The 21423-nt window shown below is 48.6% G+C and overlaps 1 protein-coding gene across 1 annotated transcript; it reads right to left on the reverse strand.

Annotated features, from left to right (window-relative positions):
• Positions 1-7992: 7992 nt before the first annotated feature.
• Positions 7993-20676, reverse strand: CLDN14 (claudin 14). Its single transcript, XM_027586743.1, has 2 exons — positions 20234-20676; positions 7993-8996 (listed from the first exon to the last, which is right to left on the reverse strand). The coding sequence occupies exon 2, from the start codon at positions 8947-8949 to the stop codon at positions 8236-8238; it is 714 nt and encodes a 237-aa protein (XP_027442544.1). The 5' UTR covers positions 8950-8996; positions 20234-20676; the 3' UTR covers positions 7993-8235.
• Between the last annotated feature and the right edge of the window lie 747 nt (positions 20677-21423).

The raw sequence follows: 21423 nt of genomic DNA on the forward strand, positions 1-21423 counted from the left end.
CATGTACATTTAATGTGACTACTGATATGCTTAGGTTTATATCAAAAGGACATAATTCTAATTTATGTACCTGATAACAGAGCTTCAAAGTACATGAAGTAAAAACAAATAGAACTGCAAGGAGAAATAGGCAGACCTCAGTTTATAATCAGAGACTGCAACACTCCTCTCAATAATCGATAGACCAAACAGAAAAATCAGGGAAGATACCAAAGAATTGAACAACAACAGGGCAGAGAGATATAGTCAAGAAGGGAGCCTTTCAAAGTCTGGAGGGGGTGGGACCCCAATTTGTGTGAAGAAGGCTCTTGAGAGGGAGAGGGGCAGAGAGGAAGCAGAACAGGGGAATAGACAAGTAAGTTGGAGGATTTGGACATAAGATGGGGGAAGCTTAAAGCTTTTTCTTTAAATATGAATGGAAAGACTTTGCTTTCATTAAAAGAATTCCATGCACCAAAGACAAGATGTGCAGATGTTTTAAAACACCAGACTGGCACTTCTGAGCTGCTCCCCAAAGACCCTGATTTAACCATGACCCTGACCACATTTGGGCCTGGTAGGGGATAGCCTCTCTCTGCTGTGTATTATTGATTCTTTTGGTAAAACAAGGTTCAACGTCCACTTGAAAAAAGGGCTGGGCTCTGGGGCACTGTACAAAATACATCCCTACCTTTTCTCCTCCTTTTCAGCCTTGGGCAAGTGGAGTTTCCAACAACAGAGTGGCCCATGATGCTAGGAGGCCGTTTTCCACACAATGTGGTCTTGGGAAGTTCTGTGCGAAGAGGTTTTTTTTTTTTTTTTTTTTTTTTTTAAAGATTTTATTTATTTATTTGACAGGGAGAGAGACAGCTAGAGAGGGAACACAAGCAGGGGGAGCGGGAGAGGGAGAAGCAGGCTCCCGGATGAGCAGGGAGCCGGATGCAGGACTGGATCTGAGGACCCTGGGATCACGACCCGAGCTGAAGGCAGACGCTTAACTACTGAGCCACCCAGGCGCCCCTGCGCGAAGAGGTTTTTAAAATAAACTAAGTCACATGTGAAATATGTAAGAAGAGCGGCATATCTAAAGGGATTCAGTAGATTTTTGGGAAGCACAAAGCCATGCATTCAACTGCAGGTCACTTGTTGAAGAGCTACCATGCAGGCCATGGGAATAAAACTCCTTAGATCGGGGAGGCTCACAGTCTCATGGAAGAAGGAGGCAAACAGGGTGAGTTGTAAAGAAAACAAAACAAAATAAACATATCCCAGTTATGAGTGTCCACCTAGATAAATGATCATAGAGTGAATATAACTGTATAACTACCACCCAGATCTAGAGAGGGAACATTACCAGCACCCAGAAGCCCCCGAGTACCCTATGCCCATGACCAAAGTAATGGTACTGATTTGCCCGCTCCCTCCTGGAAACAGAAGTTACCATTGCTTCTCCTCCTTGTCAACACTTGATATGGTCAATCTTTGACATTTTAGCCATTCTAGTGTGCGTGTAGTGGTATCTCATTGTGGTTTTAATCAGAACCAGATTTGATTTCAGAGAATCAAAGTCATGTGGTATTCTGATGTCTGGGCATCACCAACCAACTCATAGTCATTATAAAGGGGGATCGTCAGTTTCATAACAGAAGTATCCATGGAGCTGTGAATGGAAACACAGGCTGCCTCTCCGGCCGAGAGGGTTGTCTGGGCAGAGGCTGGGGATCGGGTTCGGTCTAGGCTCAAGGACTCCTGAGTGTAGCGCTGGGAGCACTCCTTATTCACACCAGCTCTTCACTGTCCTGGACCCCCATTGTCTTCAGCTAGTGTTGAGCAAGGTCATGGTGAGCTGCTACCCAAAGCAGGCACCAGCTTCCCCAGACACCTGTTGAAGCCACTAGACCAAAACTCTCTTATGTTTTCCTGGCTGTTAAATCCTGCCTTCTCGCTATTTATTATGCTGGATGGGAGATCTATGCAAATGCTTTATTTTGGAAAAATGCCTGGGATGACTGAAAAAAAAAACAACCCAGACCTCCCCAGAGCTGGAGGCAGCTGATGCTCCCAGCAGGAGCTGGGAGGCTGCTGCCCCGGTGGGATGGAAAGCTTGGGCCAGTCAATCATTTACCCAGCAGGGATGGCAGGGTAGTGAGCTTTTACACAGACAGCCCCTTAGGAGAAAGGAATTGAGCACTGCACTGAGCTTTTCTGAGGTGAAGCTGTCAGAGCAGGAGGTGTGAGGAGGATGCAGGTGAATCCCCCTGGCCCAGGGGCTGGGCCCTCCCAGATTTATGGGGTGACCTCCACTGGCCTTTCCCAGGCAGGAAATGGGCTGTTGGCTGATGCCTTTCCCCTGCCACACACACCTGAAAAAGCCAGTTGGTAGTATTTTAAAATAATTTACTAGAATGAAATTTCTGGTTGTTTTCATTTGGATAGTTGCCCAGTAATTGGCTTTGTGCTTTTTGATTCAAGAAATGGCTTCAAATATCCAGGACCCCAGATTTCAATCACTCCTCCTCTCTCTGTCTCTGTCTCTGGCTCTGTCTCATACACATACACCGGTGGCTCGTCCTGGGTGAGAAAGGTGTGAGGATTCTACAGGAGACGAGTGAAGGCTTTACTCCTCCAAGACTTAGTTGCACCTGGTTTACTCGCCTGTCATTCCCCTGCGTCTTCTCTTTCTCCTCCCTCTCTGGTGCGCGGTGACTGTTAAGCAACGGAGCATCCTTAATTCTAATTTCATTTGTCTAAAACTGACATTTCTGGCAGAAAAAATGGGCGCTGGGTTTGCCTTTGCTCTTGGCCTGACTTGGTTTAGCAAGGCCGTTCCTGGGGACTTGTCTCCTCTCTCTCTCTCCTCCTGTCTGTGGACCTTGCAAATAGCAGCCAGTGGTTTGGCCAGGCACCCCGCGCCTGGGTGCCTATGCCTGGTGCTTCTCTGGCCACCGTGAGGAGCTCCTGCTCTGTCTACAACATGGAAATAGTGCCTGTGGGTCATGTGATTCATTCCCCTCGGGGCATTGAGACGGCTCGGCTCCTACTGAGCAGTTCAAAGTGGAGCCAGGTTTCTGCTCACTTCAGGAATGGTGCTCAGGTCTGGGCTGCTGTTCCGGTGTCCCCTCCCCTGCCAGACACATACATAAGGCCTCTGGGGTCCCCGGGGAGCTCCTAGGGTTTATTTCATTTTAATTTTTAAAAATTTTTCTGAAACTTACTATTATTATTTTTTCGTAATCTCTACACCCAGTGTGGGGCTCGAACTCACAACCTAGAGATGAAGCATGTTATTCTATTCCAATTGAGCCACCAGGCACCCCTCTTAGGGTTTATTTTAGTTAACTATTACTTATGTGCGGAAGGAAATTTGAATTTCTGGTTGCACGAACTGTTCTCATGTGAAGGGGCTTTAAGCGTATCTTTAAGTCATCTGAGCAATTTGCTTTACTTTTTTTGGTTTTATATTTTATCTTTTCGTCCTTGGGACTTATCACAACTGGGAATCACAAATATTTTCATATCAAACGATAGTTGTTGCAAATTTCTTAAAATACTATTTATGCTCATTATTGCCTTGGCCTTGCAATATTCGTTGCTGGGTATTGTCATTTAGTGCATTCATGACGGAGCATAAATGTTACTAGTAATGTCATCCTTTGTAAATATTTTGACAGCACATTTCAATTTCATTGGTTTCCTTTTCGAATCTGACGTAGCTATGTTTTTTCTTTCTATTCGAAAGTATTAATGTGGCGTGGAGTCTGAGGGAACCTAGGATAGAACCTGGCGAGAAGGCTCCTGATGTATTATCTCGGGAGGATTCCATGGTAGGTCCGCCTTACAGCTTATGCAGGAGCTGCGGATTTTCCTTGCGGGCTATTGCAAACTTACGAACTGACAACAAGAGTGTTCTAACCTCAGTGTGTCCGCTCTCCACTCGGGTAACTTGCTGCCTCCACCTGGCAGCCCTCAGCTTTCCCTTTACTTTTCTGAGTCCAGTGCCTCCCCTACAAATGAAGCCCATCATAGTGCCTCCAGCCCACCTGGCCGTGAAGATCAAGGAGTTCATTTAACGCTGCTGATCATTCCCTTCTCCTTGGCTTCGAGAACATCTTCTTAGTCCCCCTTGCTCCCTGGACATTACCCCTCTGGCTGCTGGCTAGATCCAGCTGCCTCATCCTCCCAGCCTCCAAATGTGAACGTCTTTGGCCTCTTTGATTCCTCATCTGGGTTCACTTCCAACGTGATCCTTTCTAGCTGCCGGTTTACGTGGCGTTCCTGGGCTGAGGGCTCCCAAAGTCACCTCTCCCTGAGCTCCAGCTTCGTCTATCCAAGGACCCACTCCACATCTCCACTGGAGGCAGCTCAGACCAAACCCCTGGAAAATGGATTTAATCTACCTTAGCAGACCAGAACCTTTTCTTTCCAGAATCGTCTTCATTTCAGAAAATTGTAACCCCATTCTTCCAGCTGATCCAGCCCCAAATCTTGGTATCATCCTTTAAGCCTTTTTTTTTTCCCCACACCCAGAACCAAGCCCTCAGTAAAACCTACTGGCTCTGCCTTCAGGCACATCCGAATCTCTTCTTCCTTTTCCATCCTGCCACCTGGTCCACACCCACATCTCCTGACCGGATTGTTGCCATTCATGCCATTCCCTCTGCCTGACAGGGAGAAAGCAGGGAGGGACCAAGGTAGGGAGAAGCAGGGTGGCATTGTGGCCAAGCATGGGACTTTGGGACCAGGCACTGAGGGCGAAAATCCTGGCCCTATCTTCAGTTTATCACCACAAAGTAATAGATGGTTGTTATACCGATTGTGAGTGAGCCAGAGTTCTCAAATTGTTTCCATTTAGGGTGACAGTGGCTGACACAAAAGCAGGGTTCTCTAGGGGAAGTCAGAGGCCTTTGATTTCAAGAGGTGAGACCCATGAAAGCAATCAGAGTGTGTGAGGGGCGTGGCTGGCTCCATCTCAGGAAGTGGCTTCCCAGAGACTGGGCTGGAGACAAAGGGTTCACAGGGTGGAGGTTTCCAGTGTCTGCTCCCACAGGGCTGGGGAGGGCCGGGGACCTGACGTGCAAGACTGTGGTGATGAACGGGTGATGGCCTGGGAGAAGCATCGAGAGGCTCTGCGCTGTGAAGACATTGGCGCCGGTAGTCAGCGGGTAACAAGCCATCCCTAAGGATTAAAGACCAGCCTTCACGCCTACAAATCCAGGGCCTCCCTTAGCACTGGGGCCCTGAGACATCCTAAATGCAGGGGAGGGAACCAGAAAACATGGCTAGCTTTAGGCCTTTCTAGATCACAGCCAAACTTGGTTTGATTTGGAGAAGCAAAGAAACGTACCATTTATCCCGTGAGAGTCATGTTGTAATTTATATCCACAACAATGGTAACTCAGGTTTCCTTTTTATTCTGAAATTTGGGGTTGTGTGTTGTAACTCCAAAAGGAGACCATGCTGTCGTCAAAGCAGCTTTGGTTAAGACTGCGCAGTCCTGAAGATTTGGGCAAAAACAGAAACAGGCAACATCTATTTGTTGGCCCTGGTGGTAATGTAGCAAAAAGGGGGCTTGTGTGGCCTGAGGTACTTGTCCTGGGAGCGAAGGAGGAAACCGGGAACTGTATTCTTACACTCTATTACTCGAGGGAGGGAATCAAGGTCCTGTTCAGACCCACTTCCTGTTTGGGCTAGCCAGGCATAGGATGGAGCCATCCATGTGTCCCTTCTTGTGTGTTGCTTCCTGCTTTCTATGGGGATCCAAATTTGGACCTCTGGGTCTGACATCATGTTTCATCAGTCCAGCCAGAGCCCAGTCAACAGAAGCTCTACGGAGTGATGATTGTAGAAAAAATCATATGTGCATGGAATAATCTCTTAATTATTTGGAAATAGTCTGGACACAAAAGTAATTAGACCATGGGTCATGCCACTATTTGAGTGAACATATTTGTCCCCTGCTTACCTGTCTGGCTTTGAATCCTGGGTCTTTTACTCACTGGCGTTGTGGCCCTGGGCAAGTAACTAATCTCTTTGTGCTTTAATTTCCTCCTTTGTAAAATGGGGTTAAGAATAGTGTTTATGTCATTGGGTTCTCATGGGTCTTATTGGACCAAATTAGTAAACAAAAACTATGCCTGGCACATAGTAAGTGCCCAGTAAACTGTAAGCACTATTATCAGGTCTTTCCCCTGAGTAAGAGATAGGGACATTATGTATTTTATTAGTGACAGAATTCAAGAAAGAATTTGAAAAAAAGCAATTTTATTTTTTCTTTAATATGTAATAGGTCAATTACCTAGAATAACTTCACCAGACATCTTTTAGACCATGACCATCAAGGCAGGACTGACAGAATGTCATTCTGTTTTTAGAAGATTTTATTTCCCTTCTTTATTAGTTTAGATTGATTTATTTTTATAATTTAAAGAGTAGGTTAAAATCGCTTGTTTCATCCTACATGAATGATGACCTTTCTGGTCTAACTCCCTGGCCTGGATGGGATGGCAGATCCCAGCCCTCCTAGCTTCTCAGGCTAAAATGTATTGCACCCCCTCCTTCCAGAGGTGGCACCTGTTACCTGGGGTCATAAGGTCAACAAAAAATGGTGTAGAGCTGCTCCTTTAACCCCCACTTCTTCATGTCAGGAAGGTTTTCCTATTGCCAGAACTCAGCAACAGAGTAGTTTAGGAGCTGGGACTGGTAAGGCTTCAAGGAAGCAGAGGGTCTCTCAGTGGAAACACATTACTGCAGAGAGCCTCTGCCTGCACCATCTCAATGGCCTGGAGGACCCTGTCAGGAGGAAGCATGAAGTTAGTGGAGTATAAATCCACGTCTGGCCTTGTTGCCTCCAGGGGCTCCAGGCTGCGGCCTGCCTGGCCCTTCGACCCTTGTCCGGGAGCCTCCCTGGGATTCCACCCCTCTGGTCCTGGTCGCCGCACAGCGAGCCTGGCCAGCTGGCTCTGTGTCTGTGCTGACCTGCTGTGGCTCTCCTCTCTGCATGCAGTGGCTGCTGGAGCCCTGGTGGTCCTTCTCCAAGACCCCTTGAGAATGGACGGATCTGTGTAATTGCTGCCCGGTGTCTAGGTCTCAGGCTCAGCCCTTCCACAGGACAGGGTATGTTCTTTACACGTTCAGAACTTGAGGTTCGGAACAGAGGCATGAGCAGGGCACCACAAGGCACAGGATGGGCAAGGCTGTGAAATGGACGGACAGAGAAGAGGACCACGGTCCCCAGGCTAACGGGAGAGCAGTGTGTGTGTGTGTGTGTGTGTGTGTGTGTGTGTGTGTGTGTGTGTGTGACAGCTCTCTGACCATGTGATTTAGATCACAACCAGAAAGCATCATCAATGTTCTTGGAGCAGTAAGAGCTCATCTGGTCCTCTCAGCGGTTCTTTCCAGCTGAAGGAGAAGTCAACACGTTCTGTACCCACTCTGATCGAAGCTGCCTTCCTGCTTCTGTCCCCAGAAGAGGAGCCAGAGGTGTCCTGCAGGGCCCTCGCGCACGAGCAGTGCTCCTAACTGGGATTCTTGCCAATGCCCAGAGAGCCAAGCAACCAGGCGCCTTTTGTCTTGTCTTTTGAATGCTGACTTGTGCTTCCTTACTAGTGGGGGCTACCAGTAGAAAACAATATCTTTACTGTGGGATTTATGGCAACCATCTTTCCCCCTAGGAAGACCTGTACTGCCCGCCCTGCCTCTCGCTTAAGCTGGAGTGACTGTTTTTGGTAGTGTTGCTCAAGCAGCTTTTAGATGAATATCAGCCCGGCCCTCCTCTGATTTTCCCATCATGTGTGGGTTGGGGCCACTCCCGGGGTGTCCCCATTGCTTTGCAACGTGGGGCCCTGACAGTGTACTGTGGTTCCAAGACCTCAGCCAACAGAATAGACTGGAAACAGAAAACGATACTGTCCATTTCATTAACAACCACATCCAAAAGGTTTATTCCTGTATTGCAAACAAACCCTAAAGACCAAACTCCCAAGTTGCTTTTTGTTCAGCTGTTATTAAATCACCCACATAAATACATATAATAAATAAAAAACCAAAAAGGATGAAGTCTTTGGTATATAGAGCTTTTCTCCCCTTCTCTTATTTCTCCCTCCTTCCCTGTGTTCTAAAACCACTCCCTCCTGTTCACATTATTCCTCTGGACACAAGTAAGTAGCCCAGGAGTCAACTTTGTGCCGGGCCCCGCCATCGGTGCGAGTCCGGGTCCTGCTGTGTCTGTGCCTCGGGGGAGGGACAGGTCCTGGGCACTCACACATAGTCGTTCAGTCTGTACCCGCTGAGTGAGGCCGAGGTGGCCGAAGGGGCCCGGTTGTCCTTGAAGGCAGCAGGGGGCCGGTAGGCGGGTGCAGTGGTGGCCGTGGTGGCCCTGGGCTGGGCCTGGTAGGGTCTGGCGGGCCCTTCGTCCTGGCAGGAGAGGCAGAGCAGTGTGCCACCGATGAGCGACAGGGACGAGGAGATGAAGCCGAGGTACAGGGCCTGCCCGATCTCGAACTTCATGCCGCTGGGCAGCAGCGGGTTGTAGAAGTTCTGCACCACGTCGTTGGTGGTCCAGGAGACCGCCACCATGCACAGCAGGCCGGCCAGGAGGAAGAGCACGCCGCCCAGCACGGCGAACGTGGTCTTGGCAGGTGTGCCCTTGGCGCAGCGCGTGCACTTCATGCCCACGACGGCGCAGGCGCAGGCCACGCCCGACAGCAGACACGAGATGACCATGAGCGCGCGGGCCGCCTGCAGGTCCCGGGGCAGCGCCAACAGCGAGCGGTAGATCTGGCACTGGTAGATGCCCGTGCTGTGCCACACGCACTCCATCCACAGCCCCTTCAGGTAGGACACGGCCGTCAGGATGTTGGTGCCCACGTGCGCCGTGCGGCGCCAGTGCGGCAGGATGGTGGTGATCAGCGTGCCCACCAGGCCCAGGAAGCTGAGCAGGAAGCCCAGCAGCTGCACGGCCGTGCTGGCCATGGCCCCGGTGGCCGGCTGCCGGGCTCGCTCAGGCGCCCGCCGGAGTCCTAATGAAGCCGGGAGGTGGGGCGGGGGGAGAGAGAGGAAATGGGTTAAAGATTATCTTGATGCATTTCTTTCTGCTGCCAAAACTGAGTTTTCCATAGGCGGTTGGTATGACAATTAACATATTTTTAAAAATAGTTTCTGCGACTTCATTGGGTGAAAGAGTAAGCTGCCCGTCTAAGACAGTTTTCCCCGGAAGGCCAGAGGGGAAGGGATGACGGCAGAAATCTGGCTGGCCGGGGCTTCCCAAGGACCCCAGGGAAGGGCAGTCCACGGCCCCCGCTTCTGATCTGTCAGCACTGAGCAAGCACGTGTGAGAAGTTCTACCTTATGTCAACCCTGAAACACTTCTGCTGCATTTGCATCTCATTGCGTTCCGTTTGGTCAGTAATCACTTCAGTTGTTAAACCAACGCATGGACTGACAAGAGTTAAGGTGTGTGCTACCCCTGACTTAGAAATTAGCCTCAGATTGCCCGTCAGGATGAAATGACTTCGGAAAGTGGGAGACTTCCCTGTGCTCTCAGGAAGGGAGAGATTTAGCAGCCACAAGCAGGTCTCATGCTTTCTTCGAGAGTCCTGGAGCTGGATGTGAACTTAGAGATTGCCCACGGATGCCAGGGGCCAGGAACGGCCAAGGTCACCAGCGCCTGAGGTGCTGGGGCTCAGACCACAAATCAGCGACCACCCCCTCCGGGCAGGCCACCTCCCCTCACACTTCTCTGCAGAGGGGTGGGCTTGTTGTGAATCAGGTACTGCTACCTGCCTTTCAGAGAGACAGGAATGCGGAGCCATTTCAGAGGTTTAAAAAATTCTAACCATGGCAAAATCCAGCACACTTTTGGGGTGCAAGGACCCAGCACCTCTGTAGTGACAGACAAATAGGGGACACTCAGGAAACGTTAGAAGGGAGGAAGGAGAGAAGCAGGGAAAAGGATGCGAGGCAAGAGTAAGGGAGGAAGGAAGGTGGGCAGGTGAGCAGAAATACCCCAGTGAGGCCCACAGGCTCCTCTTTCTTGCCTGGGGCAGGGTACCAATCCATGTTGCCACCCCCACCGGCTGGGTGACTCTCGGGGTGTCTCTCTGGGCTCAGCTTCCTTCTCTAACATGAGGGAGCTAGACTCCATGGCCCCAAAGTGTCTCCTGGTCCTGAAGGGAGAAAAGGGACGCTTCTCTGCTGATGACAAGTCGCTTCAGCATCCCGAACCAAGGAAGAACCCAGTAGGCAAAACCTACTCCTTCCTTCATCTCAGTTAAGCGTGGGAAGGCTGCAGGGAGCAAAGTGTGGGCTGGCAGGGCCTCTCCCACCCAGGCCATGCAGACGCTCACTGCGACGGTCTTGAACCCCGGGTCCCTGGTGAAGAAATCCCCTACTCAATTACAGTACAGGATTTGGTTAGTAACAAACACGTGACGTTTCCACTGGGGGCCTGTACCATCATCTTGCTGGATTTAAAACTACGTACTGGGCTGAGATGTCTTAGCCTTGTAGGTAATTCCTAGCTCTGTGCGGGTTAACAAGCAAAACTAGGGGACAGCAAAACACTGTGGTGCCAAACGGCACACGCGGTCCTCTGGCAGTGGGGACAATATTAGGGTTTGCGCAGGCATTTTAAAGGATGATTTGTTCAGGACACAGCGTTTTTCACACACACCGCACACTGGCCACCTGCACCTTATCTCCCCACGAAGGATTTTTCCCTCCACTCAGCAAGTGCCCACTCTGTGCAGGTGCTGGGCTCGGGGTGGGGGGACCCTGGGAGTCCCTGTTGCCCAGAGCAGGGCCGGCTGTCCTGCAGTCACTGCCAGGGAAGAGATGGGGCCCACCCAGGGGTCGCTTTGATGTGTGGGCCAGGGCTGCTTCAGTGACCCCCCAGTGCGCTGAGCACTCTAGCAGAGCTGACACCCAAAGCACCCATTTCTAGGCGTGTAAGCGATGCCGGGCGCTTCTTGGACATAATGCCAGTTTATTCCCCCTAGTAACCCAGGGGTGCAGCAACTGTTCATCCTGTTTTACACACGGGGAAACTGGGTGCAGGGGATGAAGTTCCATGCCTGGCCGGGCTGGTCTTTTCTGTGGTTTAATTCCTCCTTCAACCGCTACCTTTCTCAAGTAAATAGGAGTGACACTGGTGTGAAGACCACAGTGGGTGGGGGGAGGGTATCATCCGTGCCTTCTGGAGAGTTGACTCTTCTCCCCAAAGACGTCCCAGAACATTGGTCTCAGGCCTTTTGCAGTGGTCCAGGTGGCCAAGGTGACCAGCCGTTCCAGTTTGCTGGAGACTGGGAGGCTTTCAGTGTGAAATCGGGATAGTCCCAGGCCAACCTGGACAGTTGGTTCCTCTAGGTAGCCCAGAGGCTGCAGACTTTTCCAGATGGCCTTTGGAATGCTTCCAGTCCTGCCTCGACGCTGTCCCCAGGCTGATGGCCACGCAGGCTGTCCCTGGTCCAGGGCATTCTGAGGCTTCTCAAAGCTTTTGTTTGTCAAGGTCAGTCATTAAGTACACTGATCCTCAAGAATGTGGCTTAAAAGCTAAGCCTGCTTGACCCCATTAGTCTAGGGAAGTGGACCAGAAGTTTATTGGAGGTCTAAATATTTATGGAGAGCCATGACTGCTAATTTTAGAAACCATTAGATTCCGATTTTTAAACTTGTACTAGAAGGATTTACTAATTTCAGAAGTGGGTGTTAATGAGCCCCCAACTCCCAGCCACCAGCTCTCCCACCCCTTCCTTGTAGTTACCAGCAGCTGCTACTGACATTAGGTCATAATTCAGCTTCCCCGAAACCACTTTTCACTTTGGGGCTGTTCGGTGGAAAAACAACTTCAAATGAATGCATCTCCTTGGAAACCACATAAAATTCATCCTTGATACTCCGGAAGGATCTTGCCCAAGCATGCCTCCCAAGAGGGGCAGTGCATGCAGGATTCAATGAACCAGCCGTGTTGAAGAGCTGCAACTGCTTCACCTATGGGCTACTCTTTTCCTGCAGACGTGTGTGTGGAAACATTAGCTAGGGAGACGTGAGTCCAAGACAAATATGGTTCTAAGAATCAAGTTCCAAAAAGACCTTGACAGGCTGGGTGGGTGGGGCTGAGCGTAACAAGATAACGCATTCCAGGAATAAATGTTGGGTCTTGCACTGGGGTTCACAAAGCCCCCAAAGCACACTCCTGGGTGGGCAATACGTGGCTTAGTTGTGTGAGCTAGCAGGACTTAGGATGGTGTTTCTCAAGGAATGTTTCTGCAATGCTGTGTTTGCAGGATATCTTGTGTGAGGAGTGTAGATATCAGGTGGGTTTGAGAAGAGCTGGTAACTGCAGGCCTTCTCACTGCTGGTAATATGCAGGTGTGCATTGTGAACCTCCCAGAAAAGTCTGTGTAGCAGTTCCTAAACTTACTTACTCGTCTAGAGACATCGTCTCTTGACTTTTCCAGGGAACGACTTGAAGTCAAATCACTTTGGCAAGCAAACTGAGAGGATATAAGTCCCTTAAAAGTTTAAGGGCGCAATGATGAGCTAGAGTTGCTACAAAAGGCAAAACCAAACAATTTGATTTTTGGGAGGCTGAATGAGCACAGATAGGAAGGCCTGCAGGATGTAGGTTTTGCCCCCAGCAGAGTCTCAGAAAGCCCCAGGGCTATAAAATATCATGAAAATCCATAAAGGTCAGCTGTGAAAAACACCAGGGCTCTGTCAGCCCCTCAAACTGGATCTGGTTTTATGAGCACGAGATCTGAAAGTTGAGGGGTTTTTTCCATATGAACTTTTATGTTGCTCCTTCCTCTGTTGTCTATGAGCTACTTTTTTTTTTTTTTTTTTTTAAGGAAAGAAAGAATTAAAAAAAAAAAAAAGCAGAAACCCTCAACCCATGGTGGAGTCTCTCCATTGTGTTCAACCTCCCAGCCTACCTGGACTCCAGCTGTCTCCCGGTTAAGTGTCATTTCAACAGCAGTGGCTACTGGAGATAGCCTGGTGGGGGCAAGGGACTGAGACATTGTTTACCCAGCCCCCTGCTCCTACTTTTTTACTGTCCAATAAAAGATGTCCTGGGCACATCTAGTTCATTCTTCATTTGGTGGAGTGTGAGCTCAGGTCTCCCCCGCCCCCCCATCCAGACTGTCTGGAGGCATGCAGGTGTGAGGCCAGTAGGACGTTTGGGTCACACGATGTCCCCGTCCCTCAGAAGTCTCACCTTTGGCTACCTGTAGCTGTCACCTACCTCACCCCTCGAAAACTCAATCCCATTACGAGTAGCTCACCTCTGGGCACACATGGCTGGCTGGCCCTTCCCCACCCACACTGCTGAAGGGCATGTCAGACCTGTCGTGGGGGCTGTGGGGAAGGAGGGGGCACAGCCAGGCGTGTGGGAATTTCTTTACCCTGAATCCCCTGGACACTCCTGTCTAAGGTAAGAGCTGGAAGGTTCGGCCCCCACTCAGCCAATTTTCAGTGGGAGCAGATTAGAGCCATTTAGAGCCATCTCGGAATGAGCCATCATACACACATCTGCCCCAAGGGCTCCTGACGTGGTGTTAGATCCATAGTGGAGACAGCATACAACCTGGTTTCCTAGAGCTTATCAAGGAAAAGGAAGGGCTGCCTTTAAAGGAAAATGGTCCTTGGACCTTGTAAGAATGCAGAGTTGTTTCAACTTTGACGTTCAGCAATTCAAGAAAATGTCTGGTTCAAAAAACCTGTCTGTTCTTCTTGTTGCTCCAGTTGGACTGGCTCTTCATTGTTGCTTAGATATTTCACAAATGTCACACCTTGGGAACTAAGAATAAACTCAAGGGAGATTTGGACTCACCTTAATGAGATAAACTAGCAAAACTAACATGAAAAAAGAAATGACTTTTATGCTATGTCCAAATGAAATAACTCCAACTAGTATTTCCAAGGTACATGTTGGACACTGTTTCTTATTAATGTACAAAGGAAATGGATCACTTTCCTAGACGCTTAGGTATACTCTGGAGGTACGATTATAGTACATCTTCTTACACAAATATATAAGAATCATGAGAAAGTGATCAAATAATATTTTGGAAAAACCATTTCATATGCATTCAGGATGGGCCATACCATGGGGTTTTTGGCTCTAAGAATGAAGTTTCCTTCATTACCATTCCAAACGTTCTGTAACTTTCCTTGGGTTAGTTTTCAGACTGGCAGGCATCTGTATTTTAAATTTATGAGGACTTCTCTGCCATCTACACATGTTGCAGAAGAACTGCAGTCTTTCTGTGACAGCCAGAGACAGAATAATTGTATGACTAACTTATTACTATCATGGTGGTTAGAGCTTGCCCATGTTATTCAGGGATATCAATGTGAAATATCTTGCCCACATCATATAGACATGACAATTTATAGATTAAAATTTTCCCCTCTCTTTTGGATGACTAAAGAAAAATCTATCTTTCATAACAAGGACTGGTTTGGGGAGAAGCCTGGGTTAATACAAATGAAAACCAGGGCTATGTGGTTAGATGCTTGCAGAGACCATTTTCAACTCAGCAAGACTGAACAATTTATTGATTTAGCGAAAACTTCAAGTAACCACAGCTATAAAAATTCCAAGCCATTTCTCAGGAGGCATTATCTCTCTAATTTCAACTCACCAGACTTCATTAGAAACCATTACAAATACAGCAGATAAATATTTCTAAAGGAAATTATTGGATTTCATTTAATAAAATACACTGCTGCCTTTGCATAGCTGTTTTTCCTGACAAGATAGTTGTCTAGATTTGCTATGTTGTTGTTTTTCATTTTTCAAGGTATAGGTGAATAAAAACCTGTTACACAAGAAAAATATTAAAAAGTATGGGGCGCCTGGGTGGCTCATTCGGTTGTGTCCAACTCTTGGTTTTGGCTCAGGTCATGATCTCAGGGTTGCTGAGATTGAGCCCCGGGTTGGGCTCGGTGCCCAGTGGGGAGTCTGCTTGAGATTCTCTCCCTCATCCCTCCCCCAACTTGTGTGCCTGTGTACTCTCTCTCTCTCAAATAAATAAATAAATCTTAAAAAAAAAAAAGTAAAAAGACATGGGTATTGTCTAAAGTGTTAAATGATGATTAGATGATTCATAGTTAAAATATTCTAAGGGAAAGTTTTATATAAGGGATGTTATGGGCTGAATTATGCCCCCCACCCAAGAAGATAATGTTGAAGTCCTAATATCTAGTGCCTCACAATGTGACTTTATTTGGAAATAAGGTTGTTGCAGACATAATTAGTTAAGATGAGGTCATACTGGAGGAGGATAGGCCCCTAAACCAATAAGACTGGTATTCTTATAAGAAGATGGCCTTGTGAAGACGCGGAGAAATAGGGAGGATACCATGTGACAGAGGAGACAGATATTGCAATGATGTATCTTCAAGCCAAGAAATGCTAAGATTTGCTAGCAACTCTCAGCAGCTGGGAGAGAGGCATGGAACAGTTTTCCTCACAGTCCTCAGAAGGAACCAACCCTGGTGACTCCTTGATTTTAGACTCCTGTCTCCAGAATTGTAAGAGAGTAAGTTCCTGTTTTTTAAGCCACCCAGGACTTTGTTACAGCAGCCCTAGGAAATCAATACAAGGGACTAGCTGAATGGCAGCATGGGGAGTTGTAGAAAAAAAGCACTCGTGTCTGAATATGAGATCCTTCCCAGAACAGGCATTGAGCATAGTCTGATGACTTCACATTTGTCATGAAAAACAACAAGATAGTAGTTAACTTTATGTCCCAAAGTATAGAGAGGACAGAATCTAAGGAGAGGTTAGAGAACATGGAGAAGGAAGAATTTGTAAGACTGTAGTTGTGGAAATTCAAGAGCAAGTGCCAACTACAGTAAGTAACCCATACAGCAATCAAATAACTCAACCTCTCCAGACTGGAAAAGTGTATAAATCCACTGATCCCATGCTGCCAGGCTTTCCTGTGGAAATCCAGTAAAGCTCAGTGGGACCTCCTTTTGGGACTTAATGTCAAAACAGAAATGAAAACAAGCAACAGGACATTGTCCTAGCTGGGTTGGAAACCTCCATGAATAAGGTAACTCTTCTATGAATTTTGTAAGCTTGTGAAACTGAACTGGGAATATATTGTAGTGATAAAACATGTGGTGTCAAATGAAAACATATGACTGAGATTTATTAATGCTAAATAAAATACAGTTAAAAATTATGTTTAATGTTCATTCTCTGTAAATTTAGCTTTTCGAGCCCAAGTGCACAGAAGCTGTTAGTTATTAATGATAAGAGTAAAAGCAATCACAGCTAAATGTACTGAGTGTTTGCAATATGCCAAACATATGCTAAGTTCGTCTGTTGGCATTAGCTTATTTAATCCTTTAAGAAATCTATGATGAGCATGTTGTCCTCATTTACAGATAGGGAAACTGAGGCTTAGAGAGTTTAAGTAACTTGTCCAAGGTCACACTTGGGCTGAATCAGGAAGACCAGTGGAAACTCCTGTGATCATCCAGGTAGGCAATGCTAGCAGGGACAAAGGTGAGTGCTGAAAAGAGGTCAGTGAGGCTGACAAGGTTCACTGACAGGTTAGCTGTGGGGTGTGAGAGACAGGTGTTAAACACAGCCCCAGGGATTCTGCTTGGGCAGCTCAAAGAATGCAGTTGCCATTTATTGAGAAGGTAAAGACAGTAGGAGGTGGGTAGGTTTGGAGGGTGAGGGGCAGAAAAGAGTTTTGTTTTGAACATGTTGAATTTGAGATGGCTATCACTGCCCAGGTGGGGACACTCATGGTTAGATGTAGACATGCAGAGTTCAGGAGGAGAGTGGACTGGAGAAGTCCATTTGAGACACAACAGCATAGACCTGGGATTAAGAGCCCTGAGACTGGATGCGAGCCCCAGAGCCTGCCCAGTGACTCCAGGAGCCCTCCAACATCGGAGATTGGGTGATGAGGAGGAGACAGTAGCTTGGGACACAGGAGTGGCCACAAGAGAGGAGGCAACCCCGAGTAGTGAGTGAGGACAAAGATCCACATTGGAGAGGGTGATACACCATGTCAAGTCATCAGACAAATCAAGTAATCTGAGTACTGAGAAATGATTGTTGGATTTAGCAACATGAAGGAAACATCAGACCCTGGTAAGCACAGTTTTGATGAAATGATTGTAATGGGTTCAAGAGAGGACCAGGATAGGGCATATGAACCCAGAACATTCTTTTGAGGACTTAGACAATCAGATGCCCTCCCAGCACCCCCAAGAATTTGTTCTTACTACCCCAGTCCTTTTTCTGGGACCCCAGCCCCTCCTGGGCACTCAGCCCACCTCATGTATTAATCTTAGCCAAGAAGTTACCCTATAGGGCCTTTATATTTTCCTGGATGGCCCCTGAAAACAAATCTCCTCCTGTCCCTGGCCCCAAAGAACAACACTCACATTGGTAAGGATATGACTGGCTCAGCCCTTGGAGGGAGACCAGCGATAATTCCAGGTATGTGCTTTTAAAACGTTTAAGAAGTTTAGAATTAATTGGGTCAGGTGTGAAATTTCAGATTACAGAAGTCTTCATAAAGGCAAAAGCCTCGCAGATGAAATAGAGCATGGAGTTTCTAGCTTGGTCTTCAGACATATACAAAGGGCCATGTTGTGCATTTTCTCTGAAGAGTACGGGTCACCATAGTTTACCTTTGCCCGTTCTCAGGATGGGCTACATCATTTGCAGAAGCCAGGGCAAAATGAAAATGTGGGGCCCCTTGTTCAAAAATCATTGAGAATTTCAAGATGAACGAAATATAAGCTAATGCGGTGCATCAAACAAGCATGGGGCTCTCCTGAGGATGGGGTCCTGTGGGACCTGGCAGTTGCAGGCCCTTGCAGCCTGTCCTACTGGTTATGGATGGAGCCAGGAACTGGATGTTGGGATTTTTCCTCCCTTAAAAACCTGAGTACATCTCGTTGAGATGTTGAAAGGAGCAGGAGACACTTCTGCAGTGTTCTGCAGAATAAAAAAATACGGCTTCATATGTTTATTTTTTCCTCATTTAAGTGTAGCCCAGATGCCTCTGTAAACACCTGCCAAAGGAGGAGCCTTTGGAAAACAAAGCTATTGCTGATCTCCTGTGCCCAAGAGTGGCCTCCAATGGAAACAGACCTGTCGTTTTAAATCTGTCTTCACTTTCCTCTTGTTCCAAGGAGGCTGTAGGTGTGCGTGGCGTTCGGTGTGCACGGTCCAAGTCTAGGAGGGAACAGCTAGCTGCCTCTGGGTGGCTTGCTTCTTCTTGGAGACTCTGCTCCAAGCCCCCACACTCTGGCAGGGCCCCCAGCCCCTAGCGAGAAGTGGTGAGGCACCAGAGTCCCAGCTACTCCTTGTTCCTTCCAGAGTCGCCCCACGGGAGCCCTCTGAGAGCAAGCCCCGGGCACCCTCCCAGCACACGGCCGGCCCCCCAGTGGAAAAATCCCGGTGTGTTATTGCTGTTGGCAGCCCCGGGAAAAGCCTGTGGCCCTGGCGGCCATTCGTCCCGCAAACAGTGTGAGGCATATGAAGATCAGCTGGAGGGAGGAATGTTTGAGTTTAAAAGCTCCAAGACTCACTCCTGAACTGGCAAGATGGACAGTCTGCATTTTAAAAAAAGACATCGGAAGAAGCCTTGAAAACAGGCTTAGATTTCTTGTTCTGTGTAATGGAAGATATTCCCTGATAGAAGTGAGGGAATGGTTTTTTCAAAGACAAGAATTGACACTCAATTGTATTGATTTTTATCTTAAAAAATTACTGGAGGGCGCCTGGGTGGCTCAGATGGTTAAGCATCTGCCTTCGGCTCAGGTCATGATCCCAGGGTCCTGGGATCGAGTCCCGCATCGGGCCTCCTGCTCCTTGGGAGCCTGCTTCTCTCTCTCTCTCTCTCCCTCTCTCTCTCATGAATAAATAAAGAAAATCTTTAAAAAAAAAAAAAAAAAAAAAATTACTGGAAAACAAGTATTTATAGTAACATTTTCATAGCACCAAAGGAAGAATCTGTGTTTCTTCCCTATTTATTTTTTTTATACAGGTTGAAAAGCATTGGTCCCATTATAGATGTAGGTAAGTAAAACTCAGTAAGATTTTTGCCGAACAGATGGTGCCAGATAATAAGAGTGGAGGCCGACTTCAAGTATCGCTAATTTGAGCAAACAGCTCAGCCTTACATGACTCACCTGGCTATCTACATCGTAACAGCTGCTTCCCAGAACTGTCTAGAAGATGCTGAGATAATATATGTAAAAACCTGTAAGTGCAGTAAGGACACTCAATGAATGCAAGGCCCGTGCCACTGAAGATATACGGATAAATCCATTCCTGACTCCATCCAAGCCAGCCCGGACAGCCGGGCTGAGCCCAGACCTGGTGCTGAGTCGCTGGAGAACGCAGCAATGGGGCTCTTCTCTGGTTTCCCAAGACTTCAAAACGAAATTGAGCGATTAAAAGATTTTGGGCCTTGAAAACTGCAGGAATTAAATCTCTCGGTGGGAACGTGCAGCCAAAAGCCAGTGTCCTGAGTGACTCCACGTTTGAGGACCCTGTCAGGGCGCTAATCCCAGATCCCTTTCTACTTTGCCTGTGGCCCTCCCAGCAGGCCTCGGGAAGGCCGCCCATCCTGGGAAGACCATGGCAGCTGTTGGCGATGTGGGGTTCAAGGTAGTTGAAGGATTAACTCATGGATCAGATTGCATGGAATTTCCCCCGTTTTACCCTTATTAAGAGAGATCTGTAACTTTCCTGCCCCTTCTCCCATGTGTGTGTGCGTGCGTGCTTGTGTGTGTGTGTGTCTGTGTGTGTTGGCGGGGAGGGGTGTGGGTTGTGGGGAGGATAAGGCTCCCACGTCTGGAAACTCCGGACGCTCTGCCTGGCCCTCTTTGCAGGAGAAACAAGCCAGTCACAGTGCAGAGGGTCAGCGACAGTGAGCTCAAGCTGACGCCACCTTGGAACACTCAACAGACTGAGTCCTTGCCCCCTGACCAGGGCCAGCCAGTGATGAAAGGGTTCTGCGCAAACACTCAGGAACGGGGTCTTGACCTTCCTGGGCTCATTAGGAACCCAGCTGCCCTCACACCCGGCTGCAGGGGTCCCCCTAGGGGCCCCCAGGCCCCCTGCAGCTGCCTTTCTACAGGGGGATATTGCCCGTCACCGAGAGAACCCTTGCCTGCCCACGGCTCTGGCCGGCGGGGCCTCACAGCCCCCAGACAAATGACTGTCAACCCCAAACCCTCCCGACTCATAGCCTCACCCCAAACTCACATGCAGAGGCCCCGAGTCCCGTCCGCTTCATCAGGTCCCTCGTCGGTGGGGATGTGCCAGTGCCTGGCTGGGGGCCAGCCTGTGTGAAACAAGGATTTCTCAGGGACACTGCCACCCTCCTGTCTTCCCTCTTCTACCAACTGGAAGCTTCAAGGCCAGAGTATCTGAGAGAAAAGTATTACCTTGCCGTTTGAGAAGGGCCTGCGTGGGCACATGTGCTATGGGTTGAATGGTTAACTGCCCTGTGCGTGGTGGGAGGCAGCCGAGCCAAGGCAGACATTCAGGACCAACCAGAAATGTCATTTCTGCACTTTGGAAAAGTGCCTGATACATCTGAACACAGTCATCTCCTCCCTCAAACACCCTCCGGTGACTCTCCAGGGCTGCCAGGATAAAGCCTTGACTGCCCAGCCCAGTGCCAAAGGCCGTCCGCTGTCAGCCCAGCCCACCCCACCTGCCCACACTCCCCGCACGGGGCCCGTCGGCTGTGCACTCGTCCTCTGCGTCCTTACGCGTGGCTCCCCTGCAAAGAGCCTGATGCTTGCCCATGATCCATCCCCTCCTGTGGCCCTGACCTCTCACCCTCCCCTGAGCCGCTCACCTGGCATTCGTCCCCACGCTGCTTGGGACTTTTATCAAATTGAGCAACTCAAGAGTTTCTCAACTTGCAGGCTGCTATGCTCTGGACACAAGCCATTGAATTTTGACCAACATGCAACTGCGTTCTATTTTTTGGCTACAGTTGCAGATGCGGGCAGTTAGGTGATGTCTGTTGGTAGAGCATGGAACTGGGTGGGTTGTAGGGCGCTGCGTGGAAGGAGGGACGGTTTGCTATGAGTCATAGATAAGGGACAAGGGGAAATGTGAAGCCAGTGCCAAAAGAAGAAGGTGGCTTTCTTGGGAGGCACGAGAAGTTTGTTGGAGAACCTGATAGGACTAGTTCTGAAAGGTAGGACAGCACCCGAGGGTGGCCGAGGGAACGGGGCTGTGCTGGGAACGCCTCCAGCACATTCTGGGCATTCTGGGATACAGAATTGCTGAGAGTCACAATTTAACTTGACTCATGTGTCTGTCCCTTTCTCATTGATTCCATCACGATGCTCCAAGGGCGGGGACTTGGGCTTCTGTGTTCTCTTCACTGCAGTCCTCGATCTGCATGGCTTTGGTTGGTGCTTAATGACAATGAAGGC

Source organism: Zalophus californianus, chromosome 1, assembly GCF_009762305.2.
Source record: "Zalophus californianus isolate mZalCal1 chromosome 1, mZalCal1.pri.v2, whole genome shotgun sequence".
NCBI lineage: Eukaryota > Metazoa > Chordata > Mammalia > Carnivora > Otariidae > Zalophus > Zalophus californianus.